Below are 22,357 nucleotides of genomic sequence, written 5' to 3' on the forward strand. Positions count from 1 at the left end.
TGGCCGACAGGACTTTGCAGGACAGGGCAGGAGCTGGATAACAGCTAGGCAGCACAGGGACTGAGTGTCGGAGGGGAAAGGAAGGAACATGGGCAGCAAGGCAGGAAACCGGACAAGGAAGGGAAAGCTAAAGGGCAGAACAGAAAGCTGCAGAACAGCCACTAAACAGGGAACAAACACTGACTAACAAGACACAGAACTAAAAGCTGCAAAGCAGCCAGCAGGATACAAACAGACAAGGACTAAACACAAAACTAAAACCCAGAGACAAGACTAACAAACTAACAACAACCTAATCTAACTACACACTGACTGGCTAGAACAGACAAGAATCAAGGCAAGGATTCAAAACTAGGCAGCAGAGCAACAAGCACTAACAAACCAGGGCCTTAGACGCAATGCAAAGGCCAAGGCAGAGAGGTTCCAAATGGCTAATAAGCCCAGCAGGCAGCTGAGACTCAGGTGTAACAATCACCAGGCAACTAAGGGTCGAGCAGCCTGGAAGATCCGGACTGGACTGATCTGAAATCTGGAACAGGAGACAGCACACCAACAATCTAATACAGCCAGCACACAGAGACAGAGACAGAACTAACTCACAAAGAACAGACAGAAGCCAGCTCAGAAGCTGACCACAGGAAATAAGGTGAGTCTGAGAGGGGTCACGGCCACAGACGTGACAACAGCAGATACCAGAGAGGGGAAGAGGGCAGTGTGGCACTGCCGCTGGGTGGGCCTGAGCCGAGAATGAGTGGGCCCACCCGTAGCTATGTCACTGATGACAACAGTATGTCACACCCCCTATTTTTTTAACCTACCTGCTACCTTTGCATAGCACTAATTTACAGGCAAATAGACACTTAGAGCTGGTTATTGAATAAAAAGTCCATGCTATGTAAAGCCACAATGAAAAGGAAGGGGAAGGGAATAGGAAATCCACTCAGCTCTTTAATTACATACTAAAATTGTGTGAAGATTCAAGATGCCACCACTACAGCAATGGAGTGTCCCCCCCAATTTTTTTTTTGACTGAGGTAATTGACATCCTTTTTATTCTGAAAATGACCCGACACAGGCCGTGTTTCGGCGTACAAACGCCTGCCTCAGGGGTCAGAAAGTTCTTTTTTTTTTAACTTTAAAATTTTTTGATTGACGAACTTAGCAATATAACAGATTTATTCATGTACAAATTCTTTTATCTCCCCCCTCCTACCCCCTACCCCATGGAGTGTCCTACATTTGTTAGCAATAGCCATCGACATGTCCTGAATTACACTGAAATATTCTCCCACTTGTTACTTCTAGTCTTTAATGATGTTGGTTGGTTTGGGGCGATTTCTCCAAATGGATTAGTTTATGCAATACCATGACAGGAATGAACCTCACTCCTATGCCAGGGTATGTAGAGTAAGAACAATCCTATGGACCCCTCAACAACAAGAATCATTTCAAGGCAATCCCTTCAAGGTTCACTGGGTGGCATGAAATGAAATGAGATTGAAGGGGGGCAGACTCAGGAAAGATGTCAGGAAGTATTTTTTCACGGAGAGGGTGGTGGACGCTTGGAATGCCCTCCCGCGGGAGGTGGTGGAGATGAAAACGGTAACGGAGTTCAAACATGCGTGGGATATGCATAGAGGAATCCTGTGCAGAAGGAATGGATCCTCAGAAGCTTAGCTGAAATTGGGTGGCGGAGCAGGTGGGGGGGGGGAAGAGGGGGTGGTGATTGGGAGGAGAGGATAGGGGAGGGCAGACTTGTACGGTCTGTACCAGAGCCGGTGATGGGAGGAGGGACTGGTGGTTGGGAGGCGGGAAATACTGCTGGGCAGACTTATATGGTTTGTGCCCTGAAAAGGACAGGTACAAATTCAAGGTAAGGTATACACATATGAGTTTGTTTTGGGCAGACTGGATGGACCATGCAGGTCTTTTTCTGCCGTCATCTACTATGTTACTATGTTACTATGATACATAGTAACATAGTAGATGACGGCAGAAAAATACCTGCATGGTCCATCCAGTCTGCCCAACAAGATACATATGTGCTACTTTTTGTGTATACCTTGATTTGTACCTGTCCTCTTCCGGGCACAGACTGTATAAGTCTGCCCAGCACTATCCTCGCCTCCCACCACCGGGTTTCCATAATTTTATACATGTTCCACCCCTGAATTGATGGCTGGTATAATGCAAACATGCAAGAAGTCACGATACCCAAGGCTTAATAGGGAAAAGTTGCAGAGAATCTTATTACCTTATGTAATTGGCTCTCCTGCTGAAGGCAATAATGCAGAGTACAGTAAAAGTATCCTGGTGAGAAAAAAAAAATTATAAAAATGAGACGAATGCAAAAAATAAAAATGACAGTATAGATAACAGAGAGATCCCTTCCCCACATGTCAATCACAATTCAAGATCGACCTTTTGCATGAAGCTAGCGGGACCATGTCCTAGAACCTTTTTCCAATAGCAACTATGGACTGCAAGAAAGAATGTGGAATATCATTTACGAATACCAAACAAAAGCCACATGAGAGTTTAATGTAATTTTGTAAGGCTGATACTTTAATTTTCAAATTCCAGAGGCCTGCAGCTGATTTTCAAACAGAATCTTTCCAGGGGGAGGGGAGGGGGAGGGCCTTCGGCTTGGGCCTCCTCTCTGCTTTAATGACCGGTGGGGATGCCAAGCTCCACCAGCTGAAGGACATCTCCTGGGCGAGTTCCCTTTTGCTGTCTGAGCAGTACTTAAGTCAGCAGGCCTGCTTCGGACACCAATGCTGGCTCTCGCGTGCATGCTCAGTTCAGCAACTGAACTGAGCATATGTGAGGGAGTGCCAACATCAGCAGCAGAAGTGCACCGCCGACTTGAGCGCTGCTCTGGCAGCGTAGACGGGAATCACACAGGAGGCGTCTTCGGCTTTCAGGGCTTGGCATCCCCGCCAGCAAAGGTATATTTCAACACGGTAGCAGTGGTGGGGGGGGGGGGGGGAACAGCAGAAGGGGGGAGAGAATACCCGGCCCCCTCAGTCCACCTTTGGGACCTCCCAAAAATGGACTTCTGGCTACACCCCTGGTGCACACTTTAAAGTCCCGTACATACTTCTTTATCCTGCTCCATCTGTGCCCCAGCACCTCCCATTTTCAATACAGATAAAACCACGTCATCACAGGAGCAATATTGTTAACAGCATGTGCTCTTTCCCGATAGCGCATGCATGTCCTGTGCGTGTGCTCTTCCGAAAGAGCACCCTCTATTGATGGCACATGGTCAAAACACCAAAAATTTCATGCTTTTCTCATTTGACAACATGAAATGCCATGAGAAATTAATGGGCCTTCAGGATTGAGAAAAATGTAATTCTTTATTTATAATGGAGACCCGACACGGTCCGTGACACAGCTGAAGGCGTTCTACAAACGAGCTGTTCAGACAGCGGGTAACATAACCTGATTGTTTATTCCACATCTTTGTCAATTTATTATCTTGCTGACCTATAGGAGTCCCTTGACCCCTGATGCAGGCGTTCGTACGCCGAAACACGGACCGTGTCGGGTCTTCATTATAAATAAAGAATTACATTTTTCTCAATCCTGAAGGCCCAGTGTTTGCTTTTGTATGCTGTATTCCCTCTCTGTGACTGTATGAGAAATTAATGCACATCCCTACCGACCACATCATCCACAGCGCTACCCGCATTCCATACCTTACAGTCGATCTACAATAACCCTTCCGATTCTAGTACCCCACAAGCTCTGCTAACATATTTCTCTGGACCTGCAGAATCCCACTGCTCAGGGCTAAGGATTTCCACCTACAATACCAAAGACCTAGGTGCTCGGGTTACAGATCTCCACAGCTGAAAGATGCCTCTTAGTTTTATAATGGACCAGCTTGCACTCATCTCTGCTCAGTGACTTCTCCTGACCAATGCCCAGCATTTTACAAGCCCTTCTGTCCCCAGGCTCACCATCATCCTCATCAAAAGCATAGTTTCCTAGCCGTAGTGTGGTTCCACATTGGTGGCAGTGGAAGCATCCACGGTGGAAGAACAGGCCATTGGCACTCATGCGCTCTACGATGTAAACCCGCTGGCCGCAGAAGTAACAGGCATCGCTGCTGCCCGTGGAAGACTGAGACTGAGCTGCAGGCATCTGCCAAGGGGGAAGGAGGGAGGGAAGAAACAAATGGTGGCATCAAAAGACAGACAAGACCAGCAGAACGTTTTACATTGATTAAGATTCCTCACGTCATTTGCTGCAAGAAGGTGGAGCCAGCATAACGGTCCACGCATTACTGCCCTGTACAGCCCAGTAGGGAATCTTAATCACATTTTTAGGTTAATATGCCATTTCCTAGGCTAGTCAGGGAAGGATTTCTCTATTGGGAATATACCAAGGCCTTCCAAGAGACCTGGACTGGTCACTGTCAGACCATGAGCCAAACACCACGCTTGGCCCTACTGTTTACCTCCAGTTTTGTAGTCCTAGCCAGTGGTGTGCTGGAGCAGGCTCTCACAGGCTCGCAAGAGCCGGTTGTTAAGTTTTTAAGAATTTTGGGAGCCGGTTGTTAAAGTAAGGCCCTCCATGGCTACTTTAACAACTGGCTCCCAAAATGTGGGCTTGGGCCCCCTGCTGAATTCTCTTTTACTTTGCTGGTGGGGATGCTGAGCCCTGCCAGCCAAGTAAATAGACTACTGCTGCTCCCCGCTCCTTGTTTCCAGCTCTGAGCAGCAGGCTGGGACTTCTCCAGCATGTGTGAGAAGTTTCAGCATGCTGCTCAGAGCAAGACGTTGGGAGTGGTGGCAGTCCATTTATTGGCTACCAGCAAAGGTATACCTAGTGTGCCCGCACGAAGGGAGGGAGGAGAGAGAGGCAAGTGTTGCTCCCCCACTCCCCCCCCCCCAGCCACCCGGCCACCCCTGGCCCTTCCAACTGCGGAGCTGGCTACGTCCGGAGAAAGAGCCTGTTAAAAATTTACCAGCACACCCCTGGTCCTATCCCTCCCCAGCGTGAAATATTTTTGCCCCTCACTTACCCATGGTAATCTGCATCCACAGCCAGCCAGGGGTTAAAAGAAAAGCCCCCCTCCACTAACCCTTCTGCCACTTTTAATTACGGAGACAACAAAGATGTTACCTTCTCCCTAAAGACTCAGGGACTGATATTCAAAGTGATTTGGCCGGGCACCGTCCACTTAAATCACTTGGTCAGGGCTAGCCAATAATTTGCAGTGGCACTTAACCGGCTAAGTGCCACTGAAATTTGCTCCTAACTCAAAGCCGGCTATATTGCGGAATCAGCACTTGGCCAAAGCGAACCGTATGAAAACTGTCCCAGTGAGCCTGATCGTATTTTACGAGCTATAAAAACAAAATCAAATCCCCGTGTGTGCTGACACGTCCAGGAAATCCCAAAGCAGCCTAACCTTTCCCACCCTCTGCAGATCATTGTTTTTTTTCTAACCGCATCTGTGCAGAAATGATCAATTAATAAATCTGCATTCATTTATTAATCCAAACGGCAAACAATTCCCAGCCAACCACGATGGACTCCATTCCAACAGAAACACTGGGTGGATTCATGGGCTGCTGCTTTTTACCACGGACACATGCTCGATAGGCACAAGAGGCTCAACTTTGGACTTTCTGAGCTGCCAGTGAGTCACTGCACCAATATTTCTCTCCTCCCTCACCTCCCACCATGTTGTCAGAGGAAGAAAGTCTAACCTGACGTTTCATTGGCGAGGGTGGAGAACCCTCAAGGTGTAGGACTTTTAGGTGATCCTCTTGAGGTACTTCAGCTGGTCCCTTCTGATACACATCCAGCACTTTGTCACTGGCTTCCAGCTGAAGAGAGAACACAGAGGAGAACAGCACCGTGTTATTGGACAGAAAAGGGGAAATAAAATCCCCCCTCCTTTTTGCTTTTATGTTTTAACTTTTTATTGAGATCAACAATACAAAGGTTAAATGCTTCATTGTACATACAGATTCCACGTTACAGAAATCAAAATCATCAATAAAAGAAAACTTGTTTGTACCAGCACAGATCAAACTGTCTTTATTGTTCTCAGTTACTTGTATTTTTTTTTAATTTATAGAAGTCTTTATTGAGCGTTAAGAACATAACACAAAACGTAGTTAACACGGCTCGTTACATCATATTCCAAGTGAGCCAAACACCAGTATGAGTAGTAATCAGAGGGTACCTATAATGTCATTGGTCCCACCATAACCACAACATGTAATTCATATTTTTATCGCAGAAACAAAAGGGGTTCGCAGTTTCCACAAAAATTCAACAAAAGAAGGAACTGGAAAACACAACTTCAAGAGATCAATCCGAGACACAGGGTGAGATGCTCCAGGAAAGCTTTATTAGGACCCTACACGGTCGGTGTTTCGGCTTTTAAAAAAGCCTTCATCAGGGGTCGATCAGTGGATGCACAAAGTGCAGGTCATTTTTCAGCGCACTTTAGTAAAAGGGCACATTGTTCAGGAATAGCCGCTAATATTCAGCGGAACTTAACCGGCTAAGTGTTCTGAATATCACAGTTAGTGCCAAACTCCAAGCCTGCTATGTTGGGGCTGTTCTGGGGGTGGAGTCAGCACTTGGCCATTTACGTGCTGATATTCAGCTCTTAAGTGGCCAGGTTTACTGCGTAAAATCTGTCCTATTTTTATATGGTAACCCATAGCTGTTTAAGTGCTGAATATTGACATAAGTGGCCATGTGTTAACCGGCTTAAAAATAACTAGATATTCAAAGCTGAAGCCAGTACAGGTCCCAGCTTTCAATATCAGGGAATAATGCCAACAGCTGAAAATTGACCCCATAAATGCTAGTATTCTATAAAATATGCGTGTAACTGCCTGACATGCCTCTGACCTGTCCATGCCCCTCCCAGGTGCACGCGCCATCCCGCTTGCGGTCGAGTGCTCTGAAATTTGAGCAAGTGACTTCTAGAAATACCAACTAACAGAAGTTACTCATAACCATTAATTAGTGCTAGTTTTCATCAATTAACAGCAATTATAGTCAACAACTTGTTATTAAGACCACATAGAATCTAATTAAATTATGTGCACAACTGACCTTATAAGTTGTGCATGCAAATTTGCACATGCAACCTTCTAGAATGAGGGGGGAACGTGTACACCTTGCCTGAGAGACATTTATCTGCAATGACTGACCAACAAAGAACGCGGTTGGCTTGCTCCGGAACTTCCAGGCTGTTAAGACGCTGCCATCAGTACCCAGCCTGCAGAGAACACGCCCATTGGCAACTGCTTAGGTGGGCCAGATTCTGTTCCTGCTCAGGGCTGGTGTTCAGACATTCAGGGGTCCAGAGTAGAAACTGGGGAGGGGTCCCCAAAGCTGGTCTTCAGCCTATAGTAGCCTAGTGGTTAGTGTAGTGGACTTTGATCCTGGGGAACTGAGTTAGATTCCCATTGCAGCTCCTTGTGACTCTGGGCAAGTCACTCAACCCTCCATTGCCCCTGGTACAAAATAAGTACCTGACTATACTATGTAAACCGCTTTTGAATGTAGTTACAAAAACCTCAGAAAGGTGGTATATCAAGTCCCATTTCCCTTTCCCTGTTTGAGATTCTATATGGAATATTGCTACTATTGGAGATTCTAGATGGAATGTTGCTACTATTTGAGATTCTACATGGAATGTTGCTAATCCACTAGCAACATTCCATGTAGAAGCCTGCACTTGCAGATCAGCAACGCGGCCGCGCAGGCTTCTGTTTCTGTGAGTCTGATGTCCTGCATGTACGTGCAGGACGTCAGACTCACAAAAACAGAAGCCTGCGCAGCCGCATTGGTGATCTGCAAGGGCAGGCTTCTACATGGAATGTTGCTAGTGGAGGAGTAGCCTAGTGGTTAGTGCAGTGGACTTTGATCCTGGGGAACTGAGTTCGATTCCCACTGCAGCTCCTTGTGACTCTGGGCAAGTCACTTAACCCTCCATTGCCTCTGGTACAAAATAAGTACCTGAATATATGTAAACCGCTTTGAATGTAGTTGGAAAAACCTCAGAAAGGCAGTATATCAAGTCCCATTTCCCTATCCCTTATGACATCACAATATCAGAAGTGAGCCAAGTATGGGGCAATCAAGCCATTGTGACATCACTGATAAGGTTGGCTCTTATTGGTGGAATGAGTGGAGGAGTAGCCTAGTGGTTAGTGCAGTGGACTTTGATCCTGGGGAACAGAGTTCAATTCCCACTGCAGCTCCTTGTGACTCTGGGCAAGTCACTTAACCCTCCATTGCCCCTGGTACAAAATAAGTACCTGAATAGATGTAAACCGTTTTGAATGTACTTGCAAAAACCTCAGAAAGGCAGTACATCAAATCCCATTTCCCCTTTCCCCTATGCCTTCTTCAGTTTGAGGCAGGTTTGGGCGGCCCCCTGTAGTATGGGGGCCCAGGGCAATTGCCCTCTTTGCCCTCTTTGCCCTCTTTGCCACCCCCTAACACCGGCCCTGTCCTGCTTGCTTTAAAAGAGAGACTTCAAGAACTCTCTGGCCACCTTCCTCTCCACCATTCTGCCCAATGGGCACCAAAATCTTCAATCTGACCCTGTAGAAAGCAGATGACAACATTGTCGGGGGGGGGTAGGGGGGACTCACAGTATCATTGCTCCTCTTCCTCTTATTTTCTGGCTCCTCCTGCTCCTGAAATCACAAGGACAGACATCAGAAAGAAAGTACATAAGTACCGCCATACTGGGAAAAGACCAAGGGTCCATCAAGCCCAGCATCCTGTCTCCGACAGCAACCAATCCAGGCTTCAAGAACCCGTTATATGGAAGGAAGCTACTGGTGCATAACGGTACACACTCCCACCCATTATGCACCAGTAGCTTCCTTCCATACACATGCCCCCATTACCTCCCCCCGCCCCCTACCACCACCACCAAAAGAAAAACCCTGTTCTGTAAGGAGACCACTGCCAGCAGGTCAGCTAATAATCAGAAACACAAAGACTGGGTGTGAAGGAGGCAGAAACTGCCAGCTCCAGAGCTGGAAGATGGACACGGGATGCTGTCAAGGGTCCCAATATTACAATATAGTCTCAACTTGAGTTTCCTCCGTGCATCATAAAAAGCTTCAAATCATTACCAGCACTCTGAGAAGAAGGTTAAAAAAACTAGTGGTGTGCAGGCCAGGATTCTTCATTTTGTTTAGCTTTCCACGTCGGTTGTAGGATTTTTATTTAACATCTTTTTTATTAACACAAATCAAACCAAATTACAAATAGTAGATGTAATATTTTCATTGGAACCAAAATATTTTCTTAAAGAGACCTGTAGCCAGCCCACTCATTTTGGGCTCAGGCCCACCCTAAATCAGTGCCCCACATTGGTGTGGCTGGCCCTGCCACACCAGCCGAAAACCTCCTCCCGGCAGAAAGAGCCCTTACACCCGGTGCAGGCAGCTGCAGTGTTCCCGAGCCCCTACCACCCCATCCCTCGCACATGCTCAGTTTGCACACATGTGTGGAGGCTGGCCGTGTCAGGGACTCTGGGACACTGCTGGCGGGGGCACACGGTGTAAGTGCTCTTTCTGCCAGGAGGAGGTCTTCGGCCGGCGGGGCTTGCAGATCCTTGCCAGCTCAGGCATTTTTTTTTCATTTGGGTTTTGGCAGCGGCGGCGGACAGGTGGGGTGAGAAAAAGAGATGAATCTTTGGGCCCACCCTCCTTGGGGGCTCAGGTCCACCGTAAATCGTCCCTCTGGCTATGCCACCGATTTCACATACCATGACTTTTGCTCCATTACAATACAGAATCATAACCCTCCCCACCCAGCCCCCCCCCCCCCCCACTACCCAGCCCTTCACCAGAATGGGAGCACCCTCAATATATGGGAACTAGAGTGCAACAAATCTACTGGAAATTCAAGATCCTACACCTTGCTGTGGGAATCAACATGTCCCAGAACAGCTCCGAGGCTAGTTGAAACTGAATACCCTTTAGGGAGATTATGTCAGAGATGCCACCGCATTCCGTAGCGGCGGGAAGGGGGGGGCGTCGAAGAGGTTGGCGGGGGGGGGGCAGGGCCAAATCTACGGGGGCCATGGCCCCATTACAGATACGCCCCTGATATATACCACATTTGAGGATGAGCACGTGAAGGATCTCCTTCTGCTGAATGTTTTTCCCATGTGAGTGACTGTGGGATCCTGTGATATGTGATGGTACAGTTTGCAGCCAGGTATATTGCAGGGATGTGTGCCATTCTCTTCTTTTTAAGCCTGTATTTGGAGTTTGCTTTTTACTCATTTTCGTTTCAAATTAGGTGGCTGTTGGGAGGCCAGCGCTGGTGGGGCTAGGAATATCTCTTTCAGTAATTATACTGTTTATATTGACAAAGTAATTATTTACCAATGAGTTTTTATAACCGACAGTGCCAACCACTGAGTGTGGTACCGAGATGGCACTGCTGACCATCTTACACCCAGGGTGGCAGTGTGGCATTGAAGAACTGGCACTATTGAGCATTATCCTGTGTGGCAGAGAGATTAGACGGATACACACAGGTATTTAAGAACTATTACGCTTTCCTACACAGTAAGGAATTGGGCTTTAGTACAATGATTCAGAGGTTCTCATAGCTTACCTTGCAGAAAATAAAGAAGGGGAAAAAAAAGCAGTGTAGCCAACACAACTCTTCCAAAGACCAAGGAGACGATGGTAAGCAAAAGGGTCTTTATTGAGTCGCTTGACATCGTCTCCTTGGTCTTTGGAAGAGTTGTGTTGGCTACTGCCCGCAACCTCTGAGTCATCTTCGACTCCTCCCTCTCCTTCTCTGCGCATATCCAGCAGATAGCCAAGACCTGTCGTTTCTTCCTCTATAACATTAGCAAAATTTGCCCTTTCCTCTCTGAGCACACCACCCGAACTCTCATCCACTCTCTCATTACCTCTCGCCTTGACTACTGCAACCTACTCCTCACTGGCCTCCCACTTAGCCATCTAGCCCCCCTTCAGTCCGTTCAGAACTCTGCTGCACGTCTTATCTTCCGCCTGGACCGATATACTCATATCACCCCTCTCTTCAAGTCACTTTACTGACTTCCGATCAGGTACCGCATACAGTTCAAGCTTCTCCTACTAACCTACAAATGCACTCGATCTGCAGCCCCTCCTTACCTCTCTACCCTCATCTCCCCTTACGTTCCTACCCGTAACCTCCGCTCTCAAGACAAATCCCTCCTTTCAGTACCCTTCTCCACCACCGCCAACTCCAGGCTCCGCCCTTTCTGCCTCGCCTCACCCTATGCTTGGAATAAACTCCCTGAGCCCATACGCCAAGCCCCCTCCCTGCCCATCTTCAAATCCTTACTCAAAGCCCACCTCTTCAATGTCGCCTTCGGCACCTAACCACTTCTATTCAGGAAATCTAGACTGCCCCAACTTGACATTTCATCCTTTAGATTGTAAGCTCCTTTGAGCAGGGATTGTCCTTCTTTGTTAAACTGTACAGCGCTGCATAACCCTAGTAGCGATCTAGAAATGTTAAGTAGTAGTAGTAGCTACACTGGTTTTTTGCCTTGCCGACTGTTTGACTGCAGTGTTTTGATGTAAAGGAGGCCATCGTAACAGGACATTACCTTTGAGGTGCGTTTCAGCGACAGAGTCTTCTGTACTTTATTGAGGAATAGGATGGCAGATTTGGCCCCCGAGAGAGTCCTGATCTTCGCACTGCTGACTTCTCTTTCTGGAAAATGAGGTTCAAAATAATTCAAATTAAGATCACAAAATGATGGCACATCCATCATCCTTGAACTATGGCGATTTGCAAATCATCATCTCTGAGCAAGTTTGCAATCTGGGCTCTATTCTAGACTCCGACCTCATGGAGATCTCAGATTATAGAACGTTATTCCAGTCTTGTTTTTACCATCCGGGACTGCCGAGTAGGTTAAAGCCAAGCCAATGTTAGACATAGATGACTTCAGAACTGTTAATACAGACCTTCGTTCTAACAAAGCCTGACTACCGTCATTCACTTTACTTAGATATTTCACAATGGCAACTTATTCAGTGTGCAGTTGCTTGCCAGCTGCTAAGCATCTATCACATTACACCCCATCTGAACATCCTACACTGGCTGTCAAGGTTTTGTTGCTAACATACAAGAAACATTGCTTCAGGACATTCTGCAATACTTGATAACTGTTTGGAATTTTGTACAAACCCCTGATGCAGGTGCCGAAACACGACTCATGTCGGTTCTCACAATAAAGATTCATTTGCTGTCCCAGCTCTGGAAGCCCTTAGAGTTGGTTTTTTTCTTGTTGCTTTGTACCGTGTGCTTTGGTTTCCCTCTCTTTTTGCTGTTTTAAAAATGCATAGAGACCAGCCAGGACACTGGAATCTGAGGCTACTCAGCATCTCTCAAAAGGTTCACTTTGCTGAGACACGAGATGGTGCTTTTTGATTGCTGGTCCTTTTGATTGGAACAAGCTTCTTGTCGACTGTAGGGAGTAGGGTGGACAACTACCCAGCTTCTGACCAGACTGTCCAGTTGTCATGCTAGTTATGCAGTGTCTGGTTAAAGGGAGTAACTAGACTAGAGTTGTACCGAATAGCATATTTTACTATTCAGTCGAATACGAATAATGAAAAATATTAATTTGGCCAACTACGAATAATGGGCATTGAGCTTTAACATAAATAGTAAAAGAAGCAACGTGAAATCAAAGATCAAGTGTGTATTTCAGTAGGATTTAGCACAGTAAAGCCCCGGATTATTCATATTCGAATTTAAATCGCTATTCAGCCGAATATGAATAAATGTATTCAGGGAACTATTCGAGCCCGAATCGAATTGAATACAAATATTCAGTACAGCCCTAAACTAGACACTGTAATGTCTGGTCAAACAGTCCTGAATTTTTCCTTTAACACCCTTCACCTGTGTAGCCACTTAATCTACAGGTTTTGCTCCTTTCGCTCTCATGTGGCTCACTGCCTAGGACTCTGTAGGTAAAGAGTAGGGTATTGAGCGCTACTGCACAGTTTAATTAATAGTAGAAGACCTGTTCCTGGGGCTTTGATCGTTAATGCCCCAGTTATGTGTCATCTTGAATTTCTGCATTTTAGGCCATAGCTGTCTGTTTTGACTGGTGCAATATATCTAGTTGGCCGGTGCCATCCTTATCCCTCTATTGCGTTGGGTTGAATTTTGCCCAGCTATAATGTTTAGTGAAAGCCTGTAATTATCTTTCTTTGTTGTCTGTTGTATTTTAGTTGTGTTTTAGACGTTTATTATGTACGTTTTTAGGATGTGGATGGTATATAAAATGCCTTAGGTAAATAATGAATAACTCCAAACGGAGATAACACTCTTCCTGACCCATCGCCGTCCATTTTGTTCCTTACCTCGAGGATGAGGAGGTAGGATTGGAGCATCTCGGAAAGCTTCATGGAACTGGCTTAAGTAAGTGACCAAGCTGAGCCTGTCTGGCTCAGACACGGTTGCCATTTCCGAGCCAGTGAGGATCGGCAGGATGCCCAACTCCTGCTCTGCCACATCAAAGGCAAGTTGGTTATTCTTGGCAGCTGCTGTCTTGTCCAGAGACTCAAAATCTCTACAGAAGAAAAAATAAAAAAAAAACAACAACTTTGCAGTCAGCGTTACTATATTCGATGACTAGTAGGTGTGACCAGCCCCTGAGGGTTCAGTAAAAAGCTTAAAGCAGGATCTACCGTAAGTGTTCATAAATTGAAAACAAAGAACTAACTAAATATCTAAAGTTACTGACCGATGTATTGAGTTAGTCCAATATAAAGATATACAAATAAGACTATGAGGGGCATAATTGAAAGGGGTCACCCATCTCTAAGGGCGCCCATCTCCGGGAACGGCTACAAGAAGGGGCGGTCCCAACCATATTATCGAAAAAGATGGGCGGCCATCTTTTCTTTCGATAATACGTTTGGGCCTGGCCAAATGTCAGAGATGGGCGGGTTTGAGATGGGCGGCATCGGTTTTCAGTGATAATGGAAACGGAAGGCGCCCAGCTCAAAAACGAACAAGGCATTTGGTTATGGGAGGGGCCAGGATTCGTAATGCACTGATCCACCTGACATGCCAGGACACCAACCGGGCACCCTAGGGAGCACTTCTAAAAATTAAAAAAACAACATTAAAATACCTCCCAGGTGCATAGCTCCCTTACCTTGGGTGCTGAGCCCCCCAAATCCCACTACCCACAACTCTACACCATTACCATAGCCCTTATGGGTGAAGGGGGGCAACTACATATAGGTCTAGTGGGTTTTGGGGGGGGGGGGGTTGGAGGGCTCACATTTATCACCACAACTGTAACAGGTGGGGGGGGGGGGGGATGGGCCTGGGTTCACCGGCCTGAAGTGCACTGCACCCACTAAAAACTGCTCCAGGGACCTGCATACTGCTGTCATGGAGCTGGGTATGACTTTTGAGGCTGGCTTAAAGGCTGGGGAAAAAAAAAAGGTTTTAAAGTACTTTTTTTAGTGGGAGGGGGTTAGTGACCACTGGGGGAGTCAGGGGAGGTCATCCCTGATTCCCTCCGGTGGTCATCTGGGCAGTTCGGGCACCTTTTTGGGACTTGGACCTAAAAGAAAAAGGGTCCAAAAAAAGTGACCTAAATTCTCGTTACGGGTGCCCTTCTTTTTTCCATTGTGGCCTGAAGCCGCCCATCTGTTAACCACTCCCATGCCCACCCCTGTCCCACCTTCGCTACTGTGCCAACACGCCCCCGTGAACTCTGTTCGTCTCCACGACAGAGTGCAGTTGAAAGCGCCCAAAATTGACTTTCGATTATACCAATTTGGGCGCCCTCGGGAGATGGCCGCCCATCTCCCGAAGATGGGCACCCTTCTCCTTTTGAAAATAAGCCTGTATATGTGCTAACACAGCAACTATATTACAATGGGGCCATTTTACTAAGCCGCAAAGATGTGTCAATTTTGAATTATCGCCTGGCTACCACGTGGCCTGGACAGTAATTTCACTTTATACGCGCATCCACTAAGCGTCGGAAAATAATTTTTTTCCGGCATGTGGCGCTAACCGGGTGGTAAAAGGCATTGTAGGCACGCAGACCATTACCGCCCACGCACGAGACCTTACTGCTAAGTGAATTGGTGGTGGTAAGGTCTTAGATCCACAATGGACGCGTATCAATTTCAATTTTGCTGCACATCCATTTTTGGCCAAAATTTTAAAAAGGCATTTTTTTTACAGGTGCGCTGAAAAATGGATCTGCGCGCGTCCAGAACATGCGCCTACATTAGCACAGGCCATTTTTCAGTGCACCTTAGTAAAAGGACCCCTATAGTCTTGAAAAATATCACCTTGCAAAATATTTTTTTATTATAATTCATTTTAATCAGTCATTTCTTTTCTATAATTTATATATTGTATTGCAGTGATGAAATTTTGGTTTTACAGAAAAATTCCTGTGATGCTTCACTGTGATTCCATGCATAGAGCCACTTTCTACACTGTTCTCAGGGGTGACGCCAGAAGTCCCATTTTAGGGGAGCAAGCATTTCCCCTCAGCTCTTCACTCCCCCAGCTCCCTCTGCTTCCCCCCACCCCAAACTCATACCTATGCTGGTGGGGATGCTCAAGCCCCGCCAGCTGGAGAGATTGCTGGCCAAACCCAGGCTGCCTCAGCAGCAAGGATGCCAGCAGGGTGCTTCAGTTGCAGATGTTGGCACTTTGCACATGCTCACTTCACGCCTTAGTGACATTTCACAATGGTACGGCCACATCCATGGGTGTGTCAGCAGGTTGGCTGTAATACTTACATGAGATCAGGCCTGAAGCGGTGAATCAGTGCGCACAAGGCCAGTCCGCTCCTCCAGGAATAAGTGAGATCTGTCACCTTAACATTGCGGTAACCTGCCGTCTGCTTCTGACACCATCTCAGCAGCTCATCATAAACGCCCAGAGAGTCTGAAGAAAGGGAGAGGTGAAAAAATTAATAAGACTACAGCACAAGGATCGAGAGACCATGTTGCCCCAAGCCTTGGCCACCATGGCCTTATATAAGTGGAGCCTACATAAAAAGGGCAAATCAGAAGTGTTTGCAGCCTTCCACTGGTTGAGCCCAGGAGGGTAGCTTTGTGGAATCAGCACCTTCTATGTAGTGGAGAAATGCTGCAATCTCTAAACTACAAGCCCATGAATCTACCCCTGCCTCCATGTCAAGGATTCAGGCCTCTCCCAGAAGCAGGACCCCATGAGCTCAACCTTCCCTAAGTATCACCTAACAATTCAACTATACCAACAAAAGCAACATCTAATGTGCTTGGAGACCCTCACCGAAGCAGCACCTCACACTGAATGCCCCCAACAAGATGGGGTTCCAGAGATCAAACCAGCTTTCCTGTTCACTTCCATCCCCCACCCAAATGGCATACGCCATATACACAATGCACCCATTTTCCACATTATCTTTCCTTCATCCGTCGGGCCATCTTTGGAGATAAAATACCTTCCCCCTTCCCCCCACTTGGCCATATTGGCTTAAAGCAGCTCAGCAAGCCAACCAAGACCAGCCTGCCATGTGATTCTCCATACGGTGAGAACAAGTGAAAACAGAACTGGGGTCCCTTGTGCACTAGGACAGACACACTACCAAGTAAGCTGAGAATGTAACTCTTTCCCAGCCCAGTTAATCATCTTTGAGAAGATCATCAGCACATCCAACCTCCTCACCATCAAAGGGCACTAAAATCTGCTCATAAAGTTTTAGTGAGCCTGCTGCATTACCAACCAAAAAGGGACCACCTTGAAGCAACCAATGACATTAAACACACAAACTTGGCTGCTACAATACTGACCTTTCCGAGAGAACACCACCCTTTTATTCTGCTCATCAGACTTACGGTCCACCCCCTTGCTCCCTTTGTTGTACAAGTGGCGTACCTAGAACAATAACCACAAAGATCCAATTACTAATGCCTAGAGCACAAGGCAGACCATCAGGGCCACGCCCCCACGATGACAAACATCCAATTATTCCCACTGCCACTCATGCCTTGATCCAAAGGGAAGGCAGGTCCCTGGAAGAACGTTCAACTTGCCTGGTTGGGTTTTATAGCTTGCAGGTTGAGGTTGGGGTAGCGGGTGGTAGGATTGATACTATAATTAGAGGTGTCCTTGTTGGTATTGTCTGGTGATGTCTGGGATAGGCGCTGGTAAATACTCTCCCTGTGGAGGCAAAAGGAGAAACCTCTAGTTCAAAGTAATATGTAAAAGTGGACGTTTGGTCTCTTCTACCATCTCAATTACTACTACTACTTAACACTTCTAAAGCGCTACTAGGGTTACGCAGCGCTGTACAGTTTAACAAAGAAGGACAGTCCCTGCTCAAAGGAGCTTACAATCTAATGGACAAAATGTGCAGACAATCAAATTGGGGCAGTCGATTTCCTGAATAGAGGTATAATGGTTAGGTGCCGAAGGCGACATTGAAGAGGTGGGCTTTGAGCAAGGATTTGAAGATGGGCAGAGAGGGGGCTTGGCGTATGGGCTCAGGAAGTTTATTCCAAGCATAGGGAGAGGCGAGGCAGAAAGGGCGGAGCCTGGAGTTGGCGGTGGTGGAGAAGGGTGCAGAGAGGAGGGATTTGTCCTGTGAGCGGAGGTTTCGGGTAGGAGCGTAAGGGGAGATAAGGGTAGAGAGGTAATGAGGGGCTGCAGATTGAGTGTGTTTGTAGGTTAGTAGAAGAAGCTTGAACTGGATGCGGTACCTGATCGGAAGCCAGTGAAGTGACTTGAGGAGAGGAGTGATATGAGCATATTGGTCCAGGTGGAAGATAAGACGTGCAGCAGAGTTCTGAACGGATTGAAGGATGGATGGCTAAGTGGGAGACCAGTGAGGAGTAGGTTGCAGTAATCAATGCGAGAGGTAATGAGAGAGTGGACGAGAGTTCGGGTGGTGTGCTCAGAGAGGAACGGGCGAATTTTGCTGATGTTATACATGCTTTCTGAAAGTCCCGTCCATACCTCTCAGCCAGGACTTCCAGTGGTGGGACACCTGCTGCCCATTTTTTCACCATCCAGGCTGCATCAAAAGCAGCCAGAAACCCCCGGGCTACACCAGTGCCCAGTGGCCAGAATGGCTACAGAAAGAGAGAGAAAATAAACACACACGTGAGCCTGCCATAACTACAATGGTAAAAAAAAAAAAAAAAGTGTTTCCTATGCATTCAAACCACGAGTTTTAACAATGTTCTATATTTAATGGTTAGAGCATGTTATCTGCTATAGGGTCCATTTTATTCCCAAGGGTGCTGCTGCAGGTAACATCCAACACGCTCATTCACTCTGCTGCTTGTGCAGCACACTGCACCCCAAAAACAGCTAAAACTGTTTTGTCATTTAATATTTTAGGAATTTGGGACTGGGAATCAAGCTGTGTCCAAAAAGTCCAGGTGTGAAGAAAATTTCTCTTCACTCAACGTGTAATTAAACTCTGGAGTTCGTTGCCAGAGAATGTGGTAAAGGCAGTTAGCTTAGCAGGGTTTTAAAAAAAGGTCCGGACAGCTTCCTAAAAGGAAAAGTCCATAGACCATTATTAAATTGACCTGGGGAAAATCCACTGCTTATTTCTGGGATAAGCAGCATAAAATGTATTGAACTTTTTCGGGATCTTGCCAGGTACTTGTGACCTGGATTGGTCACCGTTGGAAACAGGATGTTGGGCTTGATGGACCTTTGGTCTGTCCCAGTGTGGCAATATTTATGTACTTAGCACTCTGAGGGAAGCCCTGAGCCTCCTGAGAGAGAAGGGGTATGTGAGGGTACATAAGTACATAAGTACATAAGTAGTGCCATACTGGGAAAGACCAAAGGTCCATCTAGCCCAGCATCCTGTCACCGACAGTGGCCAATCCAGGTCAAGGGCACCTGGCACGCTCCCCAAACGTAAAAACATTCCAGACAAGTTATACCTAAAAATGCGGAATTTTTCCAAGTCCATTTAATAGCGGTCTATGGACTTGTCCTTTAGGAATCTATCTAACCCCTTTTTAAACTCCGTCAAGCTAACCGCCCGTACCACGTTCTCCGGCAATGAATTCCAGAGTCTAATTACACGTTGGGTGAAGAAAAATTTTCTCCGATTCGTTTTAAATTTACCACACTGTAGCTTCAACTCATGCCCTCTAGTCCTAGTATTTTTGGATAGCGTGAACAGTCGCTTCACATCCACCCGATCCATTCCACTCATTATTTTATACACTTCTATCATATCTCCCCTCAGCCGTCTCTTCTCCAAGCTGAAAAGCCCTAGCCTTCTCAGCCTCTCTTCATAGGAAAGTCGTCCCATCCCCACTATCATTTTCGTCGCCCTTCGCTGTACCTTTTCCAATTCTACTATATCTTTTTTGAGATACGGAGACCAGTACTGAACACAATACTCCAGGTGCGGTCGCACCATGGAGCGATACAACGGCATTATAACATCCGCACACCTGGACTCCATACCCTTCCTAATAACACCCAACATTCTATTCGCTTTCCTAGCCGCAGCAGCACACTGAGCAGAAGGTTTCAGCGTATCATCGACGACGACACCCAGATCCCTTTCTTGATCCGTAACTCCTAACGCGGAACCTTGCAAGACGTAGCTATAATTCGGGTTCCTCTTACCCACATGCATCACTTTGCACTTGTCAACATTGAACTTCATCTGCCACTTGCACGACCATTCTCCCAGTCTCGCAAGGTCCTCCTGTAATCGTTCACATTCCTCCTGCGACTTGACGACCCTGAATAATTTTGTGTCATCGGCGAATTTAATTACCTCACTAGTTATTCCCATCTCTAGGTCATTTATAAATACATTAAAAAGCAACGGACCCAGCACAGACCCCTGCGGGACCCCACTAACTACCCTCCTCCACTGAGAATACTGGCCACGCAATCCTACTCTCTGCTTCCTATCTTTCAACCAGTTCTTAATCCATAATAATACCCTACCTCCGATTCCATGACTCTGCAATTTCTTCAGGAGTCTTTCGTGCGGCACTTTGTCAAACGCCTTCTGAAAATCCAGATATACAATATCAACCGGCTCCCCATTGTCCACATGTTTGCTTACCCCCTCAAAAAAATGCATTAGATTGGTGAGGCAAGACTTCCCTTCACTAAATCCGTGCTGACTTTGTCTCATCAGTCCATGTTTTTGTATATGCTCTGCAATTTTATTCTTAATAATAGCCTCCACCATCTTGCCCGGCACCGACGTCAGACTCACCGGTCTATAATTTCCCGGATCTCCTCTGGAACCTTTCTTAAAAATCGGAGTAACATTGGCTACCCTCCAGTCTTCCGGTATTACACTCGATTTTAGGGACAGATTGCATATTTCTAACAGTAGCTCCGCAAGTTCATTTTTTAGTTCTATTAATACTCTGGGATGAATACCATCAGGTCCCGGTGATTTACTACTCTTCAGCTTGCTGAACTGACCCATTACATCCTCCAAGGTTACAGAGAATTTGTTTAGTTTCTCCGACTCCCCCGCTTCAAATATTCTTTCCGGCACCGGTGTCCCCCCCAAATCCTCCTCGGTGAAGACCGAAGCAAAGAATTCATTTAATTTCTCCGCTACGGCTTTGTCCTCCTTGATCGCCCCTTTAACACCATTTTCGTCCAGCGGCCCAACCGACTCTTTGGCCGGTTTCCTGCTTTTAATGTATCTAAAAAAGTTTTTACTATGTATTTTTGCTTCCAACGCTAATTTCTTCTCAAAGTCCTTTTTTGCCCTCCTTATCTCCGCTTTGCATTTGGCTTGGCATTCCTTATGATCTATCCTGTTACTTTCAGTTGGTTCTCTTCTCCACTTTCTGAAGGATTGTTTTTTGGCTCTAATGATTTCCTTTATCTTACTGTTTAGCCACGCCGGCTGACGTTTAGTCTTTTTTCCCTTTTTTCTAATACGTGGAATATATTTGTCCTGAACCTCCAGGATGGTGTTTTTAAACAGCATCCACGCCTGATGCAAGTTTTTTACTCTGCGAGCTGCTCCTTTCAGTCTTTTTTTCACCATTTTTCTCATTTTGTCGTAATCACCTTTTCTATAGTTAAACGCTAGCGTACTTGATTTCCTAGTTTCACTTCCTTCAATGCCAATATCAAAACCGATCATATTATGATCACTGTTATCAAGCGGCCCTCGTATCGTTACCCCCTGCACTAGATCATGAGCACCACTAAGGACTAAGTCTAGTATTTTTCCTTCTCTTGTCGGCTCCTGAACTAGCTGTTCCATGAAGCTGTCCTTGATTTCATCAAGAAATCTTATGTCCCTTACGTGTACAGATGTTACATTAACCCAGTCTATATGCGGGTAATTGAAATCCCCCATTATTATTGTGTTGCCCAGTTTGTTTGCGTCCCTGATTTCCTTTAACATTTCCGCATCCGTCTGTTCGTCCTGGCCAGGGGGACGGTAGTACACTCCTATCACTATCCTTTTCCCCTTTGCACATGGAATTTCAATCCACAGTGATTCCAAGGAGTGTTTTGCTTCCTGCAGAATTTTCAATCTATTTGATTCAAGGCTCTCGTTAATATACAATGCTACCCCTCCACCAATCCGATTTACCCTATCACTACGATATAATTTGTACCCCGGTATGACAGTGTCCCACTGGTTATCCTCCTTCCACCAGGTCTCAGAGATGCCTATTATATCTAATTTTTCATTTAGTGCAATATATTCTAACTCCCCCATCTTATTTCTTAGGCTCCTGGCATTCGCATATAGACATTTCAAACTATGTTTGTTGTTCCTAAGTATATCATGCTTAGTACTTGACAGTATTAACTGGCAATCTTTTGTCTGATTTTTATTGTTATTTAAAGATACCCGATCTACTACAATCTCTTTTGCAACCTCACTATCAGGATACTCTATCTTCCCTGTTATGGTGATATCTTTGAAAGATACCTTATCCCGAACCATGCTCTTTTGAGCGACTGTCGGCCTTCCCCCCATTTCTAGTTTAAAAGCTGCTCTATCTCCTTCTTAAACGCCGATGCCAGCAGCCTGGTCCCACTCTGGTTAAGATGGAGCCCATCCTTTCGGAATAGGCTCCCCCTTCCCCAGAATGTTGCCCAGTTCCTAACAAATCTAAAGCCCTCCTCCCTGCACCATCGTCTCATCCACGCATTGAGACTCTGGAGCTCTGCCTGTCTCTTGGGCCCTGCGCGTGGCACAGGTAGTAAGATGAGAAAGCTGTTCCCCCTCCCTTCCCGAGAGAATCTGCCTATGGATTCTACATGAAAGCAGCATGTGAGCAGAGAGGCAGAGAGACAGCACATGTAGTAC

At 46.4% G+C, this 22,357-nt stretch overlaps 1 protein-coding gene across 5 annotated transcripts in view; it reads right to left on the reverse strand.

Annotated features, from left to right (window-relative positions):
* The window catches only part of MICAL1 (microtubule associated monooxygenase, calponin and LIM domain containing 1), a 74,576-nt gene that overhangs the window by 14,969 nt on the left and 37,250 nt on the right, over positions 1–22,357 (reverse strand). For all 5 annotated transcript variants that reach the window (XM_030221131.1, XM_030221133.1, XM_030221130.1 and 2 more), the window contains 10 exons: positions 18,025–18,140; positions 17,103–17,229; positions 16,860–16,944; positions 15,822–15,969; positions 13,404–13,612; positions 11,630–11,736; positions 8,646–8,690; positions 5,727–5,846; positions 3,969–4,152; positions 2,255–2,310 (listed from right to left, as the gene is read on the reverse strand). In XM_030221131.1, coding sequence (XP_030076991.1) covers positions 2,255–2,310; positions 3,969–4,152; positions 5,727–5,846; positions 8,646–8,690; positions 11,630–11,736; positions 13,404–13,612; positions 15,822–15,969; positions 16,860–16,944; positions 17,103–17,229; positions 18,025–18,140 — 1,197 coding nt within the window. The remainder of the gene's footprint in view (positions 1–2,254; positions 2,311–3,968; positions 4,153–5,726; positions 5,847–8,645; positions 8,691–11,629; positions 11,737–13,403; positions 13,613–15,821; positions 15,970–16,859; positions 16,945–17,102; positions 17,230–18,024; positions 18,141–22,357) is intronic.

The sequence above is a fragment of the Microcaecilia unicolor genome, chromosome 12 (assembly GCF_901765095.1).
Source record: "Microcaecilia unicolor chromosome 12, aMicUni1.1, whole genome shotgun sequence".
Taxonomy (NCBI): domain Eukaryota; kingdom Metazoa; phylum Chordata; class Amphibia; order Gymnophiona; family Siphonopidae; genus Microcaecilia; species Microcaecilia unicolor.